The 18,135-nt window shown below is 37.7% G+C and overlaps 4 protein-coding genes and 1 non-coding gene across 5 annotated transcripts; 3 read left to right on the top strand and 2 right to left on the bottom strand.

The window, feature by feature from the left end:
• The first annotated feature begins 414 nt into the window (after nucleotides 1-414).
• Nucleotides 415-4,948, top strand: LOC109173628 (SMR domain-containing protein At5g58720-like). Its single transcript, XM_019322873.1, has 11 exons — nucleotides 415-1,434; nucleotides 1,644-1,669; nucleotides 2,099-2,200; nucleotides 2,452-2,537; nucleotides 3,007-3,239; nucleotides 3,560-3,636; nucleotides 3,713-3,769; nucleotides 4,035-4,102; nucleotides 4,181-4,287; nucleotides 4,384-4,454; nucleotides 4,605-4,948. Exons 1-11 carry the CDS (start codon nucleotides 885-887, stop codon nucleotides 4,728-4,730), a joined length of 1,503 nt encoding a protein of 500 aa, XP_019178418.1. The 5' UTR covers nucleotides 415-884; the 3' UTR covers nucleotides 4,731-4,948.
• A 57-nt stretch (nucleotides 4,949-5,005) lies between these two features.
• Nucleotides 5,006-7,226, bottom strand: LOC109173632 (peptidyl-prolyl cis-trans isomerase CYP19-4). The gene is made up of 7 exons (XM_019322881.1): nucleotides 7,089-7,226; nucleotides 6,256-6,331; nucleotides 6,069-6,116; nucleotides 5,957-5,980; nucleotides 5,606-5,788; nucleotides 5,442-5,517; nucleotides 5,006-5,311 (listed from the first exon to the last, which is right to left on the bottom strand). The coding sequence occupies exons 1-7, from the start codon at nucleotides 7,158-7,160 to the stop codon at nucleotides 5,173-5,175; spliced, it is 618 nt and encodes a 205-aa protein (XP_019178426.1). The 5' UTR covers nucleotides 7,161-7,226; the 3' UTR covers nucleotides 5,006-5,172.
• A 217-nt stretch (nucleotides 7,227-7,443) lies between these two features.
• TRNAD-GUC lies at nucleotides 7,444-7,515 on the bottom strand. The gene has a single exon. It is a non-coding gene; the product is annotated as a tRNA-Asp (tRNA).
• Nucleotides 7,516-8,467: 952 nt separating this feature from the next.
• LOC109173631 (probable pyridoxal 5'-phosphate synthase subunit PDX1) lies at nucleotides 8,468-9,718 on the top strand. Its single transcript, XM_019322880.1, has one exon. The coding sequence runs from the start codon at nucleotides 8,600-8,602 to the stop codon at nucleotides 9,530-9,532; it is 933 nt and encodes a 310-aa protein (XP_019178425.1). The 5' UTR covers nucleotides 8,468-8,599; the 3' UTR covers nucleotides 9,533-9,718.
• Nucleotides 9,719-16,097: 6,379 nt separating this feature from the next.
• Nucleotides 16,098-17,861, top strand: LOC109173526. The gene has a single exon (XM_019322766.1). It carries the CDS (start codon nucleotides 16,098-16,100, stop codon nucleotides 17,859-17,861), a length of 1,764 nt encoding a protein of 587 aa, XP_019178311.1.
• The last annotated feature ends 274 nt before the right edge of the window (nucleotides 17,862-18,135 follow it).

Raw genomic sequence — 18,135 nt, 5'->3', positions numbered from 1 at the left:
ACATTTCCTCTAAAACATGAAAAAATCTTACGTGGAAGTTGTGTATTCTTTAAGCTCGCACGTTCGCACCGGACCAAAGAGAGGGTTTAAATTTCCAACATCTTTTAAAAGGATAAGAGTACACGGCCACTCACGCCAACCAAACTAATTAAATATAACAATTGTTATCTTAAATATAACATAAATCAAACGTCCCCTTAATATATTTTAGTATAAACTTTGTTGAATAATCAACATTATAATAGAGTCAGTAGCATTCAAAAAAAAATTATTCTTTCATCTCGAGACGGATTCAAAAAAATCAAATTCTTTTCACCCTATAACTACGTGTCGTGAAGTGTTCCACAACCATATGGACGGTAGCATTTAAAACGAATTTCTTTTCCCAAGTTACCGTTACGTTACCGCCCGCCTCGCCTTACGCCTCATTCAGATTCTCGAATCCAATAAGTTCATTTTAACCGCCGTCCGCCACCGCCCCTCTCCTCCATCCACCGCCGCCAATTCCTCTGAGATTCCCCGTTTCCCGGCTTCCTGATTCTCTTCCTTTCTCCCTCCTCCAATTCCTTCTGCTCCCACAAAACCCTGATCTCCCCTTTCCCCTAATCAGGGTTTCTCTACATCCTCATTTCCCCTCAGATTCCAGAAAAAATTTTGGCCTTCTGATCGTTTTTATCCAACGCTCGACCCTAGGTCTTCTGATTAGTCAAATTTAGTCTTCCATCCTTCGTTTCATGGATTTAAATTAGGGCTCTGTAATCAATAGCTTGAGCTCTGTTGTAAATAGCTGTTAAGATTTGGTAATAGATTATTGAGCTCGGTTGTTGTATCTTATACAGAATAGCTGATTTATATAGGGTTTGTGTACTGGAAATAATTAGGAAATGAAGCAACAGAATAAGGAGAGGAGATCGAAAGCTTTGAAAAAAAAGGATGGAGTTTGCAATTCCGAGGCTGCTCCATGTAACGAAGAGGATGTTCTGAGGAGAATATTGGAGCCTTTCCCTTGTGCTTCTGTTGAAGAAGCAGCCTCGGCTTACAAGGAAGCTAATGGAGACCTGAACAAGGCTGCGGAGATTCTTGGAAGGTTGGTGGAGAGCCTGGAGGATAGGAGCACCACCTCCTCAGTTTCGAGCTGGAATGCAGGTTCCAGCTCGTGTATGAGTAGGCCTGAGGAGGTGTTTGGAGAGGATCATAAGGCTCAGTGTGGGGTTAGGCAGAAGAGTAAGATGAAGAAGGCTGTGGCTTCTGCTGGGACAGTGTCGACTGTGTTGGGGAAGGACTATGTGAGCTCGATGCCAAAGAAGAATTCTTCGAGATTGAAGGGATTTCATGTTGAAAGTTACAGCAGCAAGGAAGACATGGAACAGTTCTTGTGCTCTATGCTAGGAGAAGAGTCCCAGTTGAACTTCTCTGTGGTTAGAGACGTGCTCTGTAAGTTCTTTATTCTGTCCTTTTTTGTTGATGTTGAACAGGGAAAAAGTTGGAAGCTTGTACTGAATTGAGACTGGATAAATTGATATATCTTATTATCTGGTTGTGATGGTGTTTTAGGCCAAAAAAAAACACCCCTTTATTGTATTCACTCCTAAGAATTTAGATTGGGATTTAAGTTCATGGATTTTATTATTTTTATTTTACAGGTCAGTGTGGATATGATGCTGATAAGGTACTGATATCTGTTAGAGCTTTCCTGTTGTTAATTTGTTACTATCCTTTCTTCTGAACTCCAGTGGTAGGATATGGTGTCTAAACCTAATGTAGTTATTGTGTTAAGGGACATCGTCAATGATATTTTCTTGCCTGCACCTGTTTCGTGAATTATAGCTCTGCTTGTCTTGTTTGCTTATAAGCTTCATTCTGTATGGATTATTATTGCTCTGAGTATGCATATATATATGTGTGTGTGTGTGTATTAGATGTTACTTTTCTGGTGTTACATGATTATTGAAATTTGATGAAGTTTTCTGTCTCAAGTATTCTAATAAAGATATATTAAGGTGATGAAGTGTTTATTCCTTAAATTTCAAAATCTTTTTTTTTCCCCCTTTTTTCCGTTCTCCCCAAATTGGTGAATGATACTTGCATGACTTTCCAGGCCCTAAACATTTTGCTTGAATTATCAGCATCCTCAGTTGAACAATCCAAACAGACAAACACTGGAGAAGAGGCTTTGTTGTTTCCTGAATCAAATGACAATGTAAGTTAATCTCATTTCTCAAGGCTACTTTTGTGTTTAGCGCTCCTGTTGTACTGCTCTAGTAACAGTAGTTAAGTGATCCTTCTGGAAATCTTTTCTGCAATTTTTCTGTATTGTGTATTTACATATTGTTAATATGCTTTGGGCAGTGTTGCTTATCAAACACATACAACACACAAAAGATCCTGTGTTTTATCTTTTTATTTGATCTCACATGTTATATAATTAATCATCTGATGCTATTGTTGCAGTTCACTGGCAGAATCTCTGATTCTTCTTCTTCCTCATCGGGAAGTGATTTTCAAGAAAATATGTTGTATGCAGGGAACCCATGCAGGTAACCAATATTATTATCTCTTTTTATTACGTTCATAGCAACTTTTGATGCCTTACACCTATATGTGATATGAAATTATGTATTTGTGTTAAGATTTCAAAAGTGTAGACTACTAGGGCAGTATTGAGAAGAAAGGTGATTAAAACACAACATATAAGACAAATTGTTTATGTTTGAAGCAAAAAAAATGCCATAGATATCAGTAAAATTGAAATGTGCTAAACGATGTTCGCTTTCATGTTTCTTATCTGCAACTGTACTATTTCTCTTCTCCACTTGCGTGGTAAATTTCAATTGCATATCCTTATTGTTGCCTTCATTTCAGAGACAAGCCTTAAGCCAGTAGCAGTAAAAAGATCTATTAGTTGCTGCATAACTAATGTTCTAGTATGTTTAGATAAGAAATTAAGATCTTGCTAGTGGTTCCAATTTGAAACCAATGATCAAAGAATTCTCACTTTTATTCCAGGAATCAGTTTAACTTTCTGGATGTCGTTGAGCACTCTTTGCCCAGAGAAGGAAATTCAGAGTCACAACTCTCGAAGGAAGTGTTAAAATCCTTGTTTAATATGCCCACTCCTAAGAGCACTGAACATGAACCAGGTACTCTAAACTGGAGGAATGTGGTGACAAAAATGACGTCCTTGGGACTGAAGTCTGAGTCTTCCCCTGCTAACAGCATTGCAGATCCTCATAACTATGGTATTTAGCTCCTCAAGACTATATTTGATCATATTGGCTTCAATTTCCAAATATGTGGGGTTTTCTTCGGTGTTTGGTAACTTATAATTGTTTTGAGGGCTTTGATGGAGCTAATGAAGGGCTGAAACCCTGAGGCCAACACCTGTGGGAAGATATATGAGAGGGGTAGTGTACTCATGTTGGTGATCATGTGAGAGCCGCAACCCCAAGGTCCCAAAATGCCCCCAAGAATACCGTCAATTACCTGTATATATGTGCATTTCTTGGGGTTGGATAATAGATTTAACGACTATTTGCAACATACTTCTTCCAAATTGTAGCTAAAGGAGATGACTACCAGGTCTTCAGAGAAGCTTCAACATGTCACTGGGAATCAATGAAATCGTACTATCAAAAGGTACTACTATATAAGATTAACTCTTAGATTACCCATTTTATTCACAAGAAGCTTGATAGGCTCAATTCTTTTGCAGGCTGCTTCAGCTTTTGCCAATGGTGAACGGCAATATGCTGCTCATCTTGCTGATCAGGTATGTTGCCTTCACATTTGGGTCTGATGCCATGCTATGTATTCATATACACTTAGCACTTTGTAGTGTTTGATCATTTCTGGCGTGAACCTGGATCTATGTTAAGGTTTCAAGTTGATTTAGTTGTGTTGTGTTAATCTGAACTACCATTTAGGATGTGTAGTTGATTGTGGTATACAGAATAATAAGTGGTCACAGATTGTGATAGTGCTATTATCCTATGTGTTGGTACCAACATGTTTCCTTTCTGTGGACCCTTTCACAGGGCAGGGTACAAAACAGGAAGGCTCTGGAGGCTGAGGAAAAGGCTAGCCAGAATATATTTGAAGCCAGGTGAATCCTTTTGTTTTGTTTTTGTTGGGTGTCCTATATGAACTTTTGTGTTGAACAGAGCTATGTATTTGTTTGCAGAAATAAGAGCATAGAAAACATTATTACTATCGACTTGCACGGGCAGCATGTCAAAGAAGCAATGAGGCTCTTGAAACTTCACCTTCTATTTGGTGCATTCGGATGCTGTAATTATCTTTGATTTGTGTATTTAGCTTGCTCGATATTGGTAAACAAAAAGACTATGTAGATTGATTGATTGTGTTCTGTTTCTACTTCTCCAGCTGTGCGATTATTCAGAGTAATCACTGGATGCGGGGGCCAAGGTGTCGGGAAATCCAAGCTGAAACTCACAGTATGTATCACAAACCTTGAACCTTATACCAGAAAACACTTAAGATTCACCCTTTTCTCCTCCTCTTGGTTTAAACTTACTGGATCTATGTCGATTTTTATATTACCTTCTCAGTTTTAGGTTCTTACTTTAAGCTGCTATTGTGCACAGGTAATAAATCTATTAGAGAAGGAAGGAATCAAGTGGAGTGAGGAGAATAGGGGAACATTGCTCATCAAGCTTCATGGACAAACAAACTTCAGCTTTCTATATTCTGATGATAGTGATAACGACTGAGTGAATAGTCAGCCCAGCTAGAGGAATTGCTAGTAATTTATAACCTCATAACTCTTGCTTTGTTACTAGACCAACCTGTCAAAGTGTCAATTGTAAACTAGAGAGTGTAACCCAGTGGTTATATGTACAGTGTTCTCTCCAACTTTCTCCATGAATTCATCAGTTGTATTACTTTACTGTAATGTTTTAAATCTCATCTTAATGTTATTAATTCTTATGTAATTGATGTTATTAAAAATAAAAATAAATCTTTTAGGCTTAAGAAAAACAAAAACTGAAATAACACAAAATGTATTTATCAGGTCTAATTGCAAATAACACTATGGTATGTGGTGCATAGTTGGAAATCTAAGGCTCAGTCATTAGTAATTAAAGTTGTACTGAGAAACGCTAACTGAGAAATGCTAGACAATAGATATCTGTAGATCTCTGCTAAGAAACCTCACAGAGGGAGTTCACCACTGTCTGCAATTATAACTTTGCTCTTTGGTGTACCACTCTGCATTCCTTCTGCTTCAACCTTGTAGACCACATCCATCCCAGATAACACCTTTCCAAAAACAACATGTCGGCCATCCAACCTAGGGGGGGAATAATAAGAGTTCATGCGTTTAAGGTTACTAAAAGTAGCAAGTAGTCTAATTTATCAACAGAATTATGTCAAGAAATAGTGGAAAGTAAGTTTGCAAAAAGCCAGGGCTGAGTAGTTACCAGCTAGTTGTGACGGTTGTGATGAAGAATTGTGAACCATTGGTGTCAGGACCAGCATTTGCCATTGACAGAAGGCCTGCAAATTCATAAATGAGAGTAACTTCCATGATTAATCGTGATCATGATCATGCCAAGTCAAGTTAATTTTAGGAAACATGGGACACCTGGGCCGGTGTGCTTGAGCTTGAAATTTTCATCAGCAAACTTCTCCCCATAAATTGACTCCCCACCCCGGCCATCGCCAAGGGTAAAGTCACCACCTTGGATCATGAAGCTGGGAATAATTCTGTGGAATACGCTTCCTTTGTAATGTAGAGGCTTGCCACTCTTTCCAATACCTTTCTCCCCTAAAAATTTATTAAAATGTATGCAAATTTTAAAATTAATCAAGATAAATTCACTCTGGAACTCTGCTGCCAAATCTCTACAGAGGGGAAGAAACACCATCTAAAGCTGGGCTGAAGCATCTATAATTTTCTAACAAGCAGTGAGGAAAGCAGATGGGATAAGCTTACCTGTGCACAATGCTCTAAAGTTCTCTGCAAGAACAAACCAAAAAAATTTAAAAATTACTGGAAAAGGTAAACCATGAAATCACAATATTACACTCATGAAATGCTATTATACCTGCTGTTTTAGGAACTGCCTTTCCAAAGAGACCAATAACAATACGCCCTGAAAGTAAATGGTCCTATGTTTTATCAATCTACTAACATGTACATTGCTTTTGCAAGATGCTGCCAGATAGTAGAATATTGCACAAATATAGAAAGAGCTAATGCAAAATAACTCGGTGAAAAGCTACAGAACATACCAGCAGGTTTTCCATCAACCTCAACATCAAAGAAAACTTTATGAGTTACTTCTTTCAAATTCTTAGACTTCTTTGCCTGTAAGTAAAAACTAAAAATGTCAACATTTGTCACACTGTGAAGCATATATCACTCTCACATGATTTTTGTCAGCAGAACATATAAGGCCACAAAAATAAATGTGGTTCTCTAACCCATTTTACACACCAAAGAAAACAAAAATGAATTTATGTGCATTTGTATTTTGGGGAAGGTTTTTTGTTTCTTGAGACTCCACTCCACCATGTTTTGATATACTCAATGAGGCATATCATCATATCATATAGTTTATAGAAGTTTGAGTTATATTAATACATCAAATTCTCGTGTGACAGCAAAAACATAAGAAATCAACTACTGTGTAGTGTGTATAATCCAGAGCAGAGAGACGAACATGGAAAAACATATTTCAAAATCAGAGATCGCTAAACAGCATATTATATTATTATAAGAGTAATTCAACAGCAGATCCACAACAGATTATCAAAACTACTTCAGAAGCACAAAAAGAGATTAAAAATGAAATCCTTACGAAAATATAAAATAACATAACACCACAATTAGTCAACGAACAATATCCTAAACTTGCAGTGTACAGTGTACTAAATCAGTGCGATCGCTCACAAGAAACGCGATCTAAATACGAATTCACAGAGACATCAATTGTTGCACTCACATACCACAATCAAATGAAACAGAATAACATCTGATGAACCAAAGCAGAAATAGCATCAAAACAGAAACAACGCTTTTTTTTAATAGGAGATTAACAAAAAGCACGAGATTGAAAAGGAACCTGAGAAAGAGCCGCAAGAGTTCCGAAGAGGAAGACGAGCAGTACGACAGTTTGCAGCCTCGTTTTCGCCATTTTCACTCCGCTAAGGTCTCCGAGTCTCAGCTAACTACTAGCTATGTGAGTGAAGACTGAACAAGGGAAGCGCGTATATATATAAAAATTAACGTGGGGGTGGGAGAATAAGCCAATGAGAAGATCCCACGTAAGCAGACGAGTCCACACCCCGCGATGCCATTGGCTGGAACTTCATGGGCCTTCAGAGAACTAAACCTCCTGGACCATGTGACGAGCCAAAATTGTAATCAGGCCCATAAACTGAATAAAGCGGCCCACAAAATTAACATTTAAAAACCAACGCCGTTGCCGGGGATCGAACCCGGGTCACCCGCGTGACAGGCGGGTATACTCACCACTATACTACAACGACTTACATTTTAGAGGTTTACTAAAAAATAAAAGAACGGCAAATGTATGGCCTAACTAGGTAATTGGCAAGTTCAAGCTATTTCATTTTACTTTATTTTAATCTTTGCTAAGGGCCTCCTTAATAGTAGAGTTTCTTTTGTGATTTTTGAAGAGTTTTTGTAAGTGTTATTAGAAAAGAGAAGATGAGAGTTGAGAAAAAAAAAAAAAGTTGTAAATAAGGCTAGAATGACTCTCACGCGAGAGACAGGTAGCTGACATTAATTTGTGGCAGGTCCCACTTCATATGAAAAATCTCATATTTACAAGAGTAATTTTCATCTTCTCTCACTTGTCCCTCTCTCTTCCATATTGACATAAATTTTATTAAAAACTGTGAAAGTTGCTCTATTGGGGAAGCCCTAAGGCTACAAAACATACTTCACTTAAATTGCACCTCACAAGCCAATTAGTTATGGACAACATGTGTGCATGGACTAAGTTCATTGATTCAAAAGACAATATTTTGGAGAAGAGATTAAAGTTCAAAACTCAGCAGTAATGTAGGTGTGCCTAAAATGAACAGACCACTTGTGCACCCTATCTATTAAGTCATTAAGTTATCCTGAATTTACATCATCTCACATTCTCTATCGTGTCGTGAAGAGCCCTTGAAATTGGGATTCAATATTTTAGGAGAAATTATAAACAATCTATATTAGTTTACATTTTTATAATTATTTATTACCTAAAGTTACAAAACAAGATTTATCCCCAACACACTCTTCTCAAATAGTAAGTGTGAATTTATCTCATTACTCAAAGTTCACAAATTAATAGTATTTTCTTGTAAATCAAATTCTTACTTACTAAGTAAAAATCAAGTTTAAAATGTGTTATGAAGTGCAGTTTTTTTGTTTTTTTAACAATTATCCGTACACATTTTAATTTTAATATGAGATCCACAAACACAAAATCCACCGCCACAGGCCACAGCCACAGCCACAGCCACTCACGGATTCGGCTTCTCTGCGGCTGCATTTCTTCTTCTTCTTCTCATCTATACCTACGCGCTTCCGGCAATCGTTCACCGGAAATCAGAGCTAAAGATGTCTGGGAGCGGTGTCGTTACACTCTATTCTAACGGCGCTATCGCCGAGACCACCAAGAAATCCCCCTTCTCCGTGAAGGTGGGGCTGGCACAAATGCTCCGTGGCGGCGTGATCATGGACGTCGTCAACGCGGAGCAGGCCCGTATTGCCGAGGAGGCCGGCGCGTGCGCCGTCATGGCTCTGGAGCGCGTCCCCGCGGATATAAGAGCTCAGGGCGGCGTGGCCCGCATGTCCGACCCTCAGCTGATTAAGGAGATCAAGCAGGCGGTGACTATTCCGGTGATGGCGAAGGCCCGGATTGGGCATTTCGTGGAGGCGCAGATTCTCGAGGCTATTGGGATTGATTACGTGGATGAATCGGAGGTCCTCACCCTCGCCGACGACGAGAACCATATCAACAAGCACAATTTCCGCATCCCCTTCGTGTGCGGCTGCCGGAACCTGGGCGAAGCCCTCCGCCGCGTCCGGGAGGGGGCCGCGATGATCCGCACCAAGGGCGAGGCGGGCACCGGCAACATCATCGAGGCCGTCCGCCACGTCCGCTCCGTGATGGGCGACATCCGGGTCCTCCGGAACATGGACGACGACGAGGTGTTCACCTTCGCCAAGAAGATTCAGGCCCCCTATGATCTCGTTATGCAGACCAAGCAGCTAGGCAGGCTTCCCGTGGTCCACTTCGCCGCTGGCGGGGTGGCGACCCCTGCCGATGCCGCGCTGATGATGCAGCTCGGATGCGACGGCGTGTTCGTCGGCTCCGGCGTTTTCAAGAGCGGCGATCCGGCCAGGAGGGCCCGCGCCATCGTGCAGGCGGTCACCCATTACAGTGATCCGGAGGTGTTGGCTGACATAAGCTGCGGACTGGGAGAAGCCATGGTTGGAATCAACCTCAATGATGACAAGGTGGAAAGGTATGCCAACCGCTCCGAGTGAGATAGGCTATGAAAGGTAGAAGTGTGATTATTGAGGTTTAAATGCAACCTCAGATTGTGCTTTGATGCACAAATTGTTGATCTTAAATGCCCTCCCTGTGTTTTGTTGATGACTGTTGTTTTAGCATTGAACACTTATGATTAGAAACTAGTAGAAATCATTGGAATGACATGATTTTTGATATCATTTCTATGGTGTACTTTGGTTTCCACATGCAAAACTTAATTAGGGTGGTTGTGTACCGAAAAAATCCCGCCCTGTGACAGTAAAAGACCACAAAAAGGTAAACCAACCCAGGTTGTTCATAGCTGAATGGCTCAAACTAAAAAGGTCAATAGACCGCACAGAGTCTAACTTGGAACCTTCTGATTATCAAGCTAACATCCTGACCAACTTGGCTGGAGTTGCCTCATCACCTGCAAAACTTAATTGATATTATGAATGGAATTCTTTTAAGTTGGTGATTGGTGTCTTCCAAACCATCATCATGTTTTATGATTCCTTATTAACATTGCAACTCTAGTGGATGCCTATATGGTTTCTGCTTCCACTATATGTTGTGAGTTAAAGGTTGCAAGTTTTTGATAGAACTGCCACAGACACACTTTCTTTCTTTGCTATTGGTGTTTATTGTTGATGATGAGAATATGGGCGACTCGGTTTCTTGGCTAGTTTTTAATGAACTAGGGTGAAGCTTATCTGTGGTTGGATGTTCTCTGTGTACATACATTTGTAGTGTAGATTAGTGTTACAATGTCTGTCATGTTGATGCCAATGAAGCTGCATTCTTATGTTTATATATGCATCCTTACTTTAGAAGTTACTCTACAGATAGTTGTGAGGCCAAAGGTTTTGTCTTCTTAGCCTAACATGGACCAGGCAGAAAGACTGGACTGAGTGAATAGCGCAAAGGATATTGATTGTGTTTAAGAATGGCAATAGAGCGGGACAAGGAGTATGCTCTCCGACCCTTGCAGGGATGGGAAATCCCCATCCCCGCGGAGAACAACTATCTAGGAATGGCAACACGGGAGTATGCTCTCCATCCCCTGGCTCGGGAAATCCTCATTCCTCACACATCCCCATCTCCATCCCGGCAGGGAACTAAATGGCAATGAAACAAGTCTCCGGGGGTGATGGGAAATCTCCCCCGTCTATATTCCCGCGGGGGTAAAAAGTTGCTGCACCCAATCTCTCCTCTCACCATGTCAGGTGTGACAGGTTCAAATGAGTGTTCTAGCAGCAGCATCCTTGATGAAATACACTAAAAGCAGAGAGCAGACAACATATATAATATATTAGTCATGACTAATGAGGCAGAATTTGAAGTTTCTGGGCAAACATTGGTTGCACTAGATCATCTAAGCCCCTAAGAGGTTGGTAAAACCCATACCACCAGAAAAAAAGTATTGAAACATCAATGTTGGCTTGTCTTCATATTAACTACTAGTGATTGGATTTTTTTTTTTTTTTTGGGTGACGAGGGACCCGAATGGTGATTTAAACTAGCAAAAGATTAACTTTTTGAGTTAATGACTAAAATAGTCCCTTGACTATACTGAAATTATCAATTTGGTCCTTGATTAATTTTGTTGACCAATTAAGTCCTTCAATTTTAAAAATTTTAACCAATTTGGTCATCCATTTGTTTTGCTGTTAGGGTTCTGTTAACTCGTGACCAAATTGATAATTTCTCTATAGTTAAGGGACCATTTTGGAATTAAGAGAAAAAGAAGAGTTTGCCATCGTCGACGCTATAAATTCTATAGATCTATAGTTAGTTTCTGCACGTCTTCCCCATTATTCTCATTGATCAAACATATATAAATATGATTTTATCGTGGTTTTGTTTAGATATTGAAGACGTTTCTTTGAGATGATGATTTTATTCCTAAAAATATAAAATTCGGTAATATTTTGTTGTTAATTTGGTCAAAAAGACCAAAACTAATAAAAATAACAAAATTAAGCACCAAAATTGAAAAATTTTAAAGTTATGTACTGAAATGGTCCATTGACTATAGCAAAATTACCAATTTGATCATGACTTAACGAATGTCTAACGACAAAACTAAAGTTGATGGACTTAATTAGTCAAAAAAAATAGTTAAGAATTAAATTAGTAATTTCGCTATAGTCAAGAATCATTTCAATAATTAACTTATAATTTTTACTAGAAATCAAATTTAAAACATTGTAGTTATTAAACTAATAGCCCGCATTTCCGCATTTGGGACTTGGTAGTTACCCATTACCAAGTTAATAGTGACTAATTTAGTTGAGTTACCTGTGATTCCATTCTTTTTAAATAAAACGGCTAATTTACATCTTTGTGAACGAACTTTGTTGCATAAATTTTACCAAAACCTTAATTTTAAATTAATTAATCAATTTTACCAAAACCTTAATCTTAAATTAATTAATCTGAATCTATTGATGATGTTGTTTTCGTGAATCTCAACGAAAGTAGTTAAATGTGCCAATTTTGAGGTGGACCAAGTCTGTAGAATAGTCCACAATCCACATTAAATGTTTAACGAACCATCGTACATGGGTTGACCCTTATGCCCCGACAAGCTGTTATCTTATTGTTAAATTACATGCCATGTTTGGTAATATATAGCTTATCAAATAATTTTGATTTATTTAATCATTATTAGCTATTTAACTTGATTAAATAATTAATATAAGTAATTAATTAATTAATTTTTTTGTAATAATTTATTGCTCCAAATGTTAAAATTTAAAAAGTTATTTAAAATAACTTTTTTGATAAACTTTTTTAAAAGTAATTTTGTATATAATCAACTATTAGCTAACAACCAAATTACCACAAACATCTTTACAATCAGCTAATGCTATCAATTAGTTAAACTCACTCACACAATCAGCTAACAGCTATTTACCAAATATTCCATAAACAATTAATTATTTGCAAAAATTAAGGAATCTAAACTAAATCTAATATTTACAATTATAATATGAATAAAAAATGAGTTAATTCTAGCAAAGGTCCTTCGACTATAGTGATTTTTCACATTTAGTCATTGTCTTTTAATTTGGACAAATTTGACACTTGACTATCAAAATATTTCCATTATTGGTCTTTTCATCATCTTAGCGTTATTTAGACTTTAATTTTAGGGGCAAAATAGTCCTTTCATTGGTTGGGTTGTCTTCTTAGGCCAGTCTATCCAAAATCCAAATCAGAACAACCCGGGCAATCGCAAATATAAAGGCATGTAGTTTCTCGGCAACTCGACCAATCGCCAAATGAGAACAAGATTTGGCGGAATCTGTTCGCTAGAAACTTAATCCCCTGCTCCCGGCTCAAATTCCACAACATAGTCGTCAAATGAGAACAAGATCTGGCAACTTTTCTTCTCTTAGACCTCACCATTTTTCTTCTCTTAAAGGCTTCATGTTCTCCATGTTTAATTAGCCATGACCCTAGCAGCTGCCTTCATTTCCATTCATCTGCAGCCAAACGAGAGAGAGAGAGAGAGAGAGAGAGAGAGAGAGAGAGAGAGAGACGCCGAATGGAGAGAGATGGAGTCGCCAGCCAAGCCGACGAAAGGAAGCAGCGCCGTTCACCACCATTTTTCGAGACTCAGTACCTCATCCCTCTACCTTTGCTGCCACTCACTGTCTGCTGCTTGCGACTCCAAGTCGCGTCGTTGATTGGAGTTTGAGGAGTAGCAACGTCATCGACTACATACATGTATGTTGAAACTCTTCATTCACATCATCGCCATGTTGATTGCCGGCAAGTCCAACGGATTGTACACCACTAGGCTGCCTGGGGAGTCTATGCAACTTTCTTGAAGTATTAGCATGTTGTTTTGGCTTGTATGCTGAAGAAGAAGACACCCAGACAATGAAAGTACAATTTTACTCCTAAAATTGATGTCTAAATAACGCTTAGGTAACGAAAGGACCAATGGTGGAAAGAATTTGATAGTCAAGTATCAAATTTGGACAAATTAAAAGACGAGGACCATATCTGAAAAATCACTATAGTCGAGGACCTTTACTCGAATTAACTCAAAAAAAAAATTATATTAAAAATTTAGGTCACACTTGTGTGAAATCGTTTCACGAATCCTTATCCGTGAGACATGTTAAGTCAGATCGGGACATTATGAAAAATATAATACTAATTAGGAATAAAGTATTTGTTACTTATAAGAAAAAATATAATACTTTTACATTTTGATGTAAAAATATTACATTTTTCATCAAAAGTATTATATTTTCTTTTATAAGTAATGTCAGCAAGTGTTTATTACTTATAAAAGAAAATGTAATACTTTTGAGAAAGATTATTAATACCTTTAAATCAAAATATAAAAATATTATATTTTTTCTTCAAAAGTATTACATTTCTCGTATAAGTAATTTTAACAAGTTTTATCTTATTAATATTATATTTTTTATTATAAATATTATATTTAATTTTAACCCGATCCATTTCACGAATAAGGATATATGACACGGTCTCAGTCAAGTGTTTGCCTAAAAGTTTTTGGGATACCACAAGACAAATCCTAGTTATACGTTTAAGGCAACAAATCATTTATTAATGAGTTAGTTGATCGTAAGAAAAAAGGTGCGCACCGACTGTATAAAATCACAATTTAAAAAATTTATATATTTAAAAAGAAAAATGACATTTTCCCCTTAAAATTACTTATATATTATTGTTTTTTCATTAATTATTAATGTATTCACATTTATCTCCTCAATTATTTTTTAAAATGGTAATTTTTTTTCATAAAGATAAAATAGGTATTTCAAGTCATCGTCCTTTTTCAACAAGTTATTACTTATATATGAGAATCACAATAAATACAAAAAATAATATACATCATTTGTAAATATAATAATTATAAGGAAAGTGACGATTTTTGTCCATTAATTAATTATACATATACTGTAAACTCAATCCAATAATTATTACCATATACATATTTTCACCTTTAATTATATGTAAAGTGGTAGTTGTAAGTTGTAACCTCACCACAAAAAAAAAAAAAAAAAAAAAAAGTGGTAATTGTAATTCATTACTAACAAATTCTATTAAAATTAACATTGCATTTCAAATTTCAAATTATTAAAATTCATATTAGTCATTTTATTGATTTGTGAATTATAATATGTATATTCATATTCGTTTTTCGTATTAACATTTCTTTACTATTTAATATGTAGTAATAATTTTGTTTTATATATGTCAATGCTTTTGATGTCTTGATGCAAATGGAAAATTGAAAATGAAATTGTGGTAATATTATTGTTTTTTAAAAAGAAAATTGAAATGGTGACATATGAATTGAGAGTGCTTATAGATTGAAGACCCACTCCAACTTATTAACATGAAAATAACAAAGTATTTAAATTCGTAATATTTAGTAAACTTTGGGAACCAAAACAATTTTGAAATTTTTGTTACACTCCAATGGCAAAAAAAAAAAAAAAAAAAAAAAAAAAAGTGATTGTTAACCTAAAAATTGGTTTTAGTGGTGATGGAAATAGAGTGTGCGAGAGAAGGTATCCTCACACCGGATATCGTCTCAAGGAGTAGACCTGAAGGGTGTTGAATAGTAGGCGATTAAGCACAAGAGTGTAGAGTGTTTGTAAGCTAGTTCAAGAGTGAGTTGCAAGCTATTAAAGAACAACTAGGTGCAATGGTAAAGTAATTGACTAAGGTAATTAACAACCAATAGTAAAACTAAGGGCTTGGAATATGTCACTTAAGTGTAGATGGTATAGTGTATCATTAGTTAGAGCTCATGTAATGCATTGACAGCGGAACTAGAGAGAAACTATTAAATGCCAATGCCACTCTGATCTCGTGAAGATTGGACTCTCATTTGGATTTTAGTCCCACTCTCATGGTGACTCAAGCCAATTGAAGCAATTCATCAAATACATGGTGTTCATGTCTCCTTCCAACTCCCATTTTTCAAAAGTGAGTTAGATTAGTGCTAAACTAAAGGAAACCAATGATGCACACTACCTTCAGTCTTATTCACCCAACCAAAAAAACACTTCAAGGCTCGACAAATTTCCCAACTCTAAAGGAATCAATCATGAAATCTAGTTTGTATGGAGCTACAATTGTACTAAACTTTTTACATTTTATAGAACAGATGAGATTGAACCAGAAACATTGTTGTTACTAAGTATGTAGAAGCCACCACTTATTGTGATGGAATCAGTTGAAGAGGCAAGCACTACCGGCCAATTAAATGTCTAGGAATCAAAGATTTTGACTGTAAGACTCAACCAATCGTTGTCACGCCCTCGTCTCCTGCGTTTGCTTCAATATTTCACAAGGTTGATGAAGTCACGACAAATGCTGGCCAATTAGTGTAGTTGGCCAATTAGTATTTCGGATAAGCCGAAAGGGCAACAATGTAATTCCATTCACAATTTCGTTGTAACCGCTTCTCCCTCCATAATATAAGAGGGAGTTGCGCTCTGCTTGTTTGAGTTAATTTTCCATTCTGTTCTTCTTCTATCTTCCATCCGTCAATGCAGAGCTCTCGTTTCTCTCTTCATCATGGTATCAGAGCACGGTAGGGGCTCTTACGCTGCAGTTCTCACCGGCGAGATGAATCAACAAGCTCAGCCGGCAGCTTCTCCAGTCCAAACAGAAGCTTCATCCACGATTCCACAGAGGACATCAGCTCGAAATTCTAGCCTGGAGGAGATGGCGAATCCTCTCTTCCTCAGTTCCACAGACAATCCGAGCACAGTGCTCGTGAATCCTCCTTTAATCGGCAGCTCTAATTATGCCGCTTGGTGTATCTCAATGCGAATTGCATTGGAAGTTAAGAACAAGTGGTCCTTCATCGAAGGAAGCGTTCCGATGCCGAATCGCGAAAGTATTGAGCACGGTGCTTGGAGACGCTGTAACTTGATCATCTGTTCATGGATATTCAGGTCAGTGCATCCGTCTATTGCTGCTAGTATTATGCATCTAGATCAAGCGAAGGAAGTTTGGGATGATCTCAGGAAGAGATTCTCACAGTGTGATGCTCAAAGGATCTCTACATTGCAAAATGAGATCTATGGACTCAAACAGAATAATCTCTCTGTTAATGAGTATTATACAAGGTGCAAAACCTTATGGGAGGAGATGAATACCTTGCGTCCACTGCCAATCTGCAAGTGTTGCAAGTGTGATCCTAGGTGTCCATGTGATCTTGTTGAGGAGATCAGGAGAGATCGCGACATTGATCGCGTTATTCGTTTCCTTCAAGGACTCAACGAAGATTATGCCAACTTAAAAGCTAATGTTCTCATCCTTGATCCGTTACCTGAAGTTTATAAGGTCTTCGTCATGGCGGAGAAACTAGAGAGGCAGATCAACCTGGTAAATTGGAGTACAGGAAGTCTGGAAATGAACCAAGCCAATGCTGTTCACACTCAGGATTCTAATGGCCAGGAAGCTACTGGTACGAATGTGCACAACCAGAATTTCAGTGGTAATAATGAGGTGATAGCTGCTATGAACTCTCATAATTCTTACAACTTCAAACGTAATAATAATGGGAGCAAGGGAGCTAAATGTACCTTTTGTGGTATGAATGGACATACCGTTGACAAATGTTATAAGAAACACGGCTACCCACTAGGATGGGTGCCGGGATTCAAATCTAAGGCCAAGCAATCTATGAATGTTGCAACTGGATCTAGCAGCATAACAGACCTTGGAATAACCTCTGATCAAATACAGAAGCTGATCAGTCTCCTTCAAAACCAACCTGTCAAGCCATCATCTAACACCTCTGCAGCTATCACCCTCATTCCAGAATTCAAGGAGGCACCTAATGATCAAGGCAAGTGTTCTGAAATTAATGTTAATATTAACTCCCTGTTCTTGTGTGATACTGTTTGGACCATTGACTCCGGGGCTACAGACCACATAGTTTGTGCCCTTGAATATTTTGATAAATATCATGCTGTATATGATGTTGAGGTGAATCTGCCTACTGGTGAGGGAATAACAGTCCAACATAAAGGAGATGTCAGGCTAAATGAAGATTTATGGCTAAGGGATGCCCTCCACATACCCTCATTCAAGTTCAATATCATCTCGGTGAGTAAGTTGTTGCAGGATTTCTGTTGTGGTCTAACTTTTATGTCTGGAAAATGCATCATTCAGGGGGCTCATGGAAGACTCTTGGTTCAGCTAGACAAGAAAGAGGCCTTTACTTATTACTGGAACCACCTCAGAAATCAACATGCCATCATCAAAGCTCAGCTGTCCAGTATGATGATAGTAGAATATAGCATCAAAGACTTGGCTATTTCCCTATGAATAAGCTTCATTGTTTGAAAGCTATTAAAATTTCTGGTGCAAAATTAGAACATTGTGATATTTGCCATTTGGCCAAACATAAAAGATCTCCTTTTCCTCTAAGTGTTACTACTTCAAATGCATCTTTTGATCTTGTTCACGCAGATATTTGGGGGCCCTTTCATATTAAGTCCTTGGATGGGGATCGATATTTCTGAACATTAGTTGATGATTTCTCCCGCTTCACTTGGATTCATCTAATGAAACACAAGTCTGAAACTAGACAACTGATAAA

This window comes from Ipomoea nil, unplaced genomic scaffold (assembly GCF_001879475.1).
Source record: "Ipomoea nil cultivar Tokyo-kokei standard unplaced genomic scaffold, Asagao_1.1 scaffold0482, whole genome shotgun sequence".
Classification (NCBI taxonomy): Eukaryota; Viridiplantae; Streptophyta; class Magnoliopsida; order Solanales; family Convolvulaceae; genus Ipomoea; species Ipomoea nil.
This window is presented reverse-complemented; position numbering and strand designations above follow the sequence as displayed.

Coding starts and splice junctions, on each gene's coding strand:
- LOC109173628 (XM_019322873.1), top strand. CDS start 885: ATGAAGCAACAGAATAAGGAGAGGAGATCGAAAGCTTTGAAAAAAAAG. Junction 1,670..2,098: donor GTGGATATGATGCTGATAAG/GTACTGATATCT, acceptor ATGACTTTCCAG/GCCCTAAACATTTTGCTTGA. Junction 4,103..4,180: donor CAGAATATATTTGAAGCCAG/GTGAATCCTTTT, acceptor ATTTGTTTGCAG/AAATAAGAGCATAGAAAACA.
- LOC109173526 (XM_019322766.1), top strand. CDS start 16,098: ATGGTATCAGAGCACGGTAGGGGCTCTTACGCTGCAGTTCTCACCGGC.
- LOC109173632 (XM_019322881.1), bottom strand. CDS start 7,160: ATGGCGAAAACGAGGCTGCAAACTGTCGTACTGCTCGTCTTCCTCTTC. Junction 6,117..6,255: donor GGTTGATGGAAAACCTGCTG/GTATGTTCTGTA, acceptor ATTTACTTTCAG/GGCGTATTGTTATTGGTCTC. Junction 5,312..5,441: donor ACAACCGTCACAACTAGCTG/GTAACTACTCAG, acceptor TTCCCCCCCTAG/GTTGGATGGCCGACATGTTG.
- LOC109173631 (XM_019322880.1), top strand. CDS start 8,600: ATGTCTGGGAGCGGTGTCGTTACACTCTATTCTAACGGCGCTATCGCC.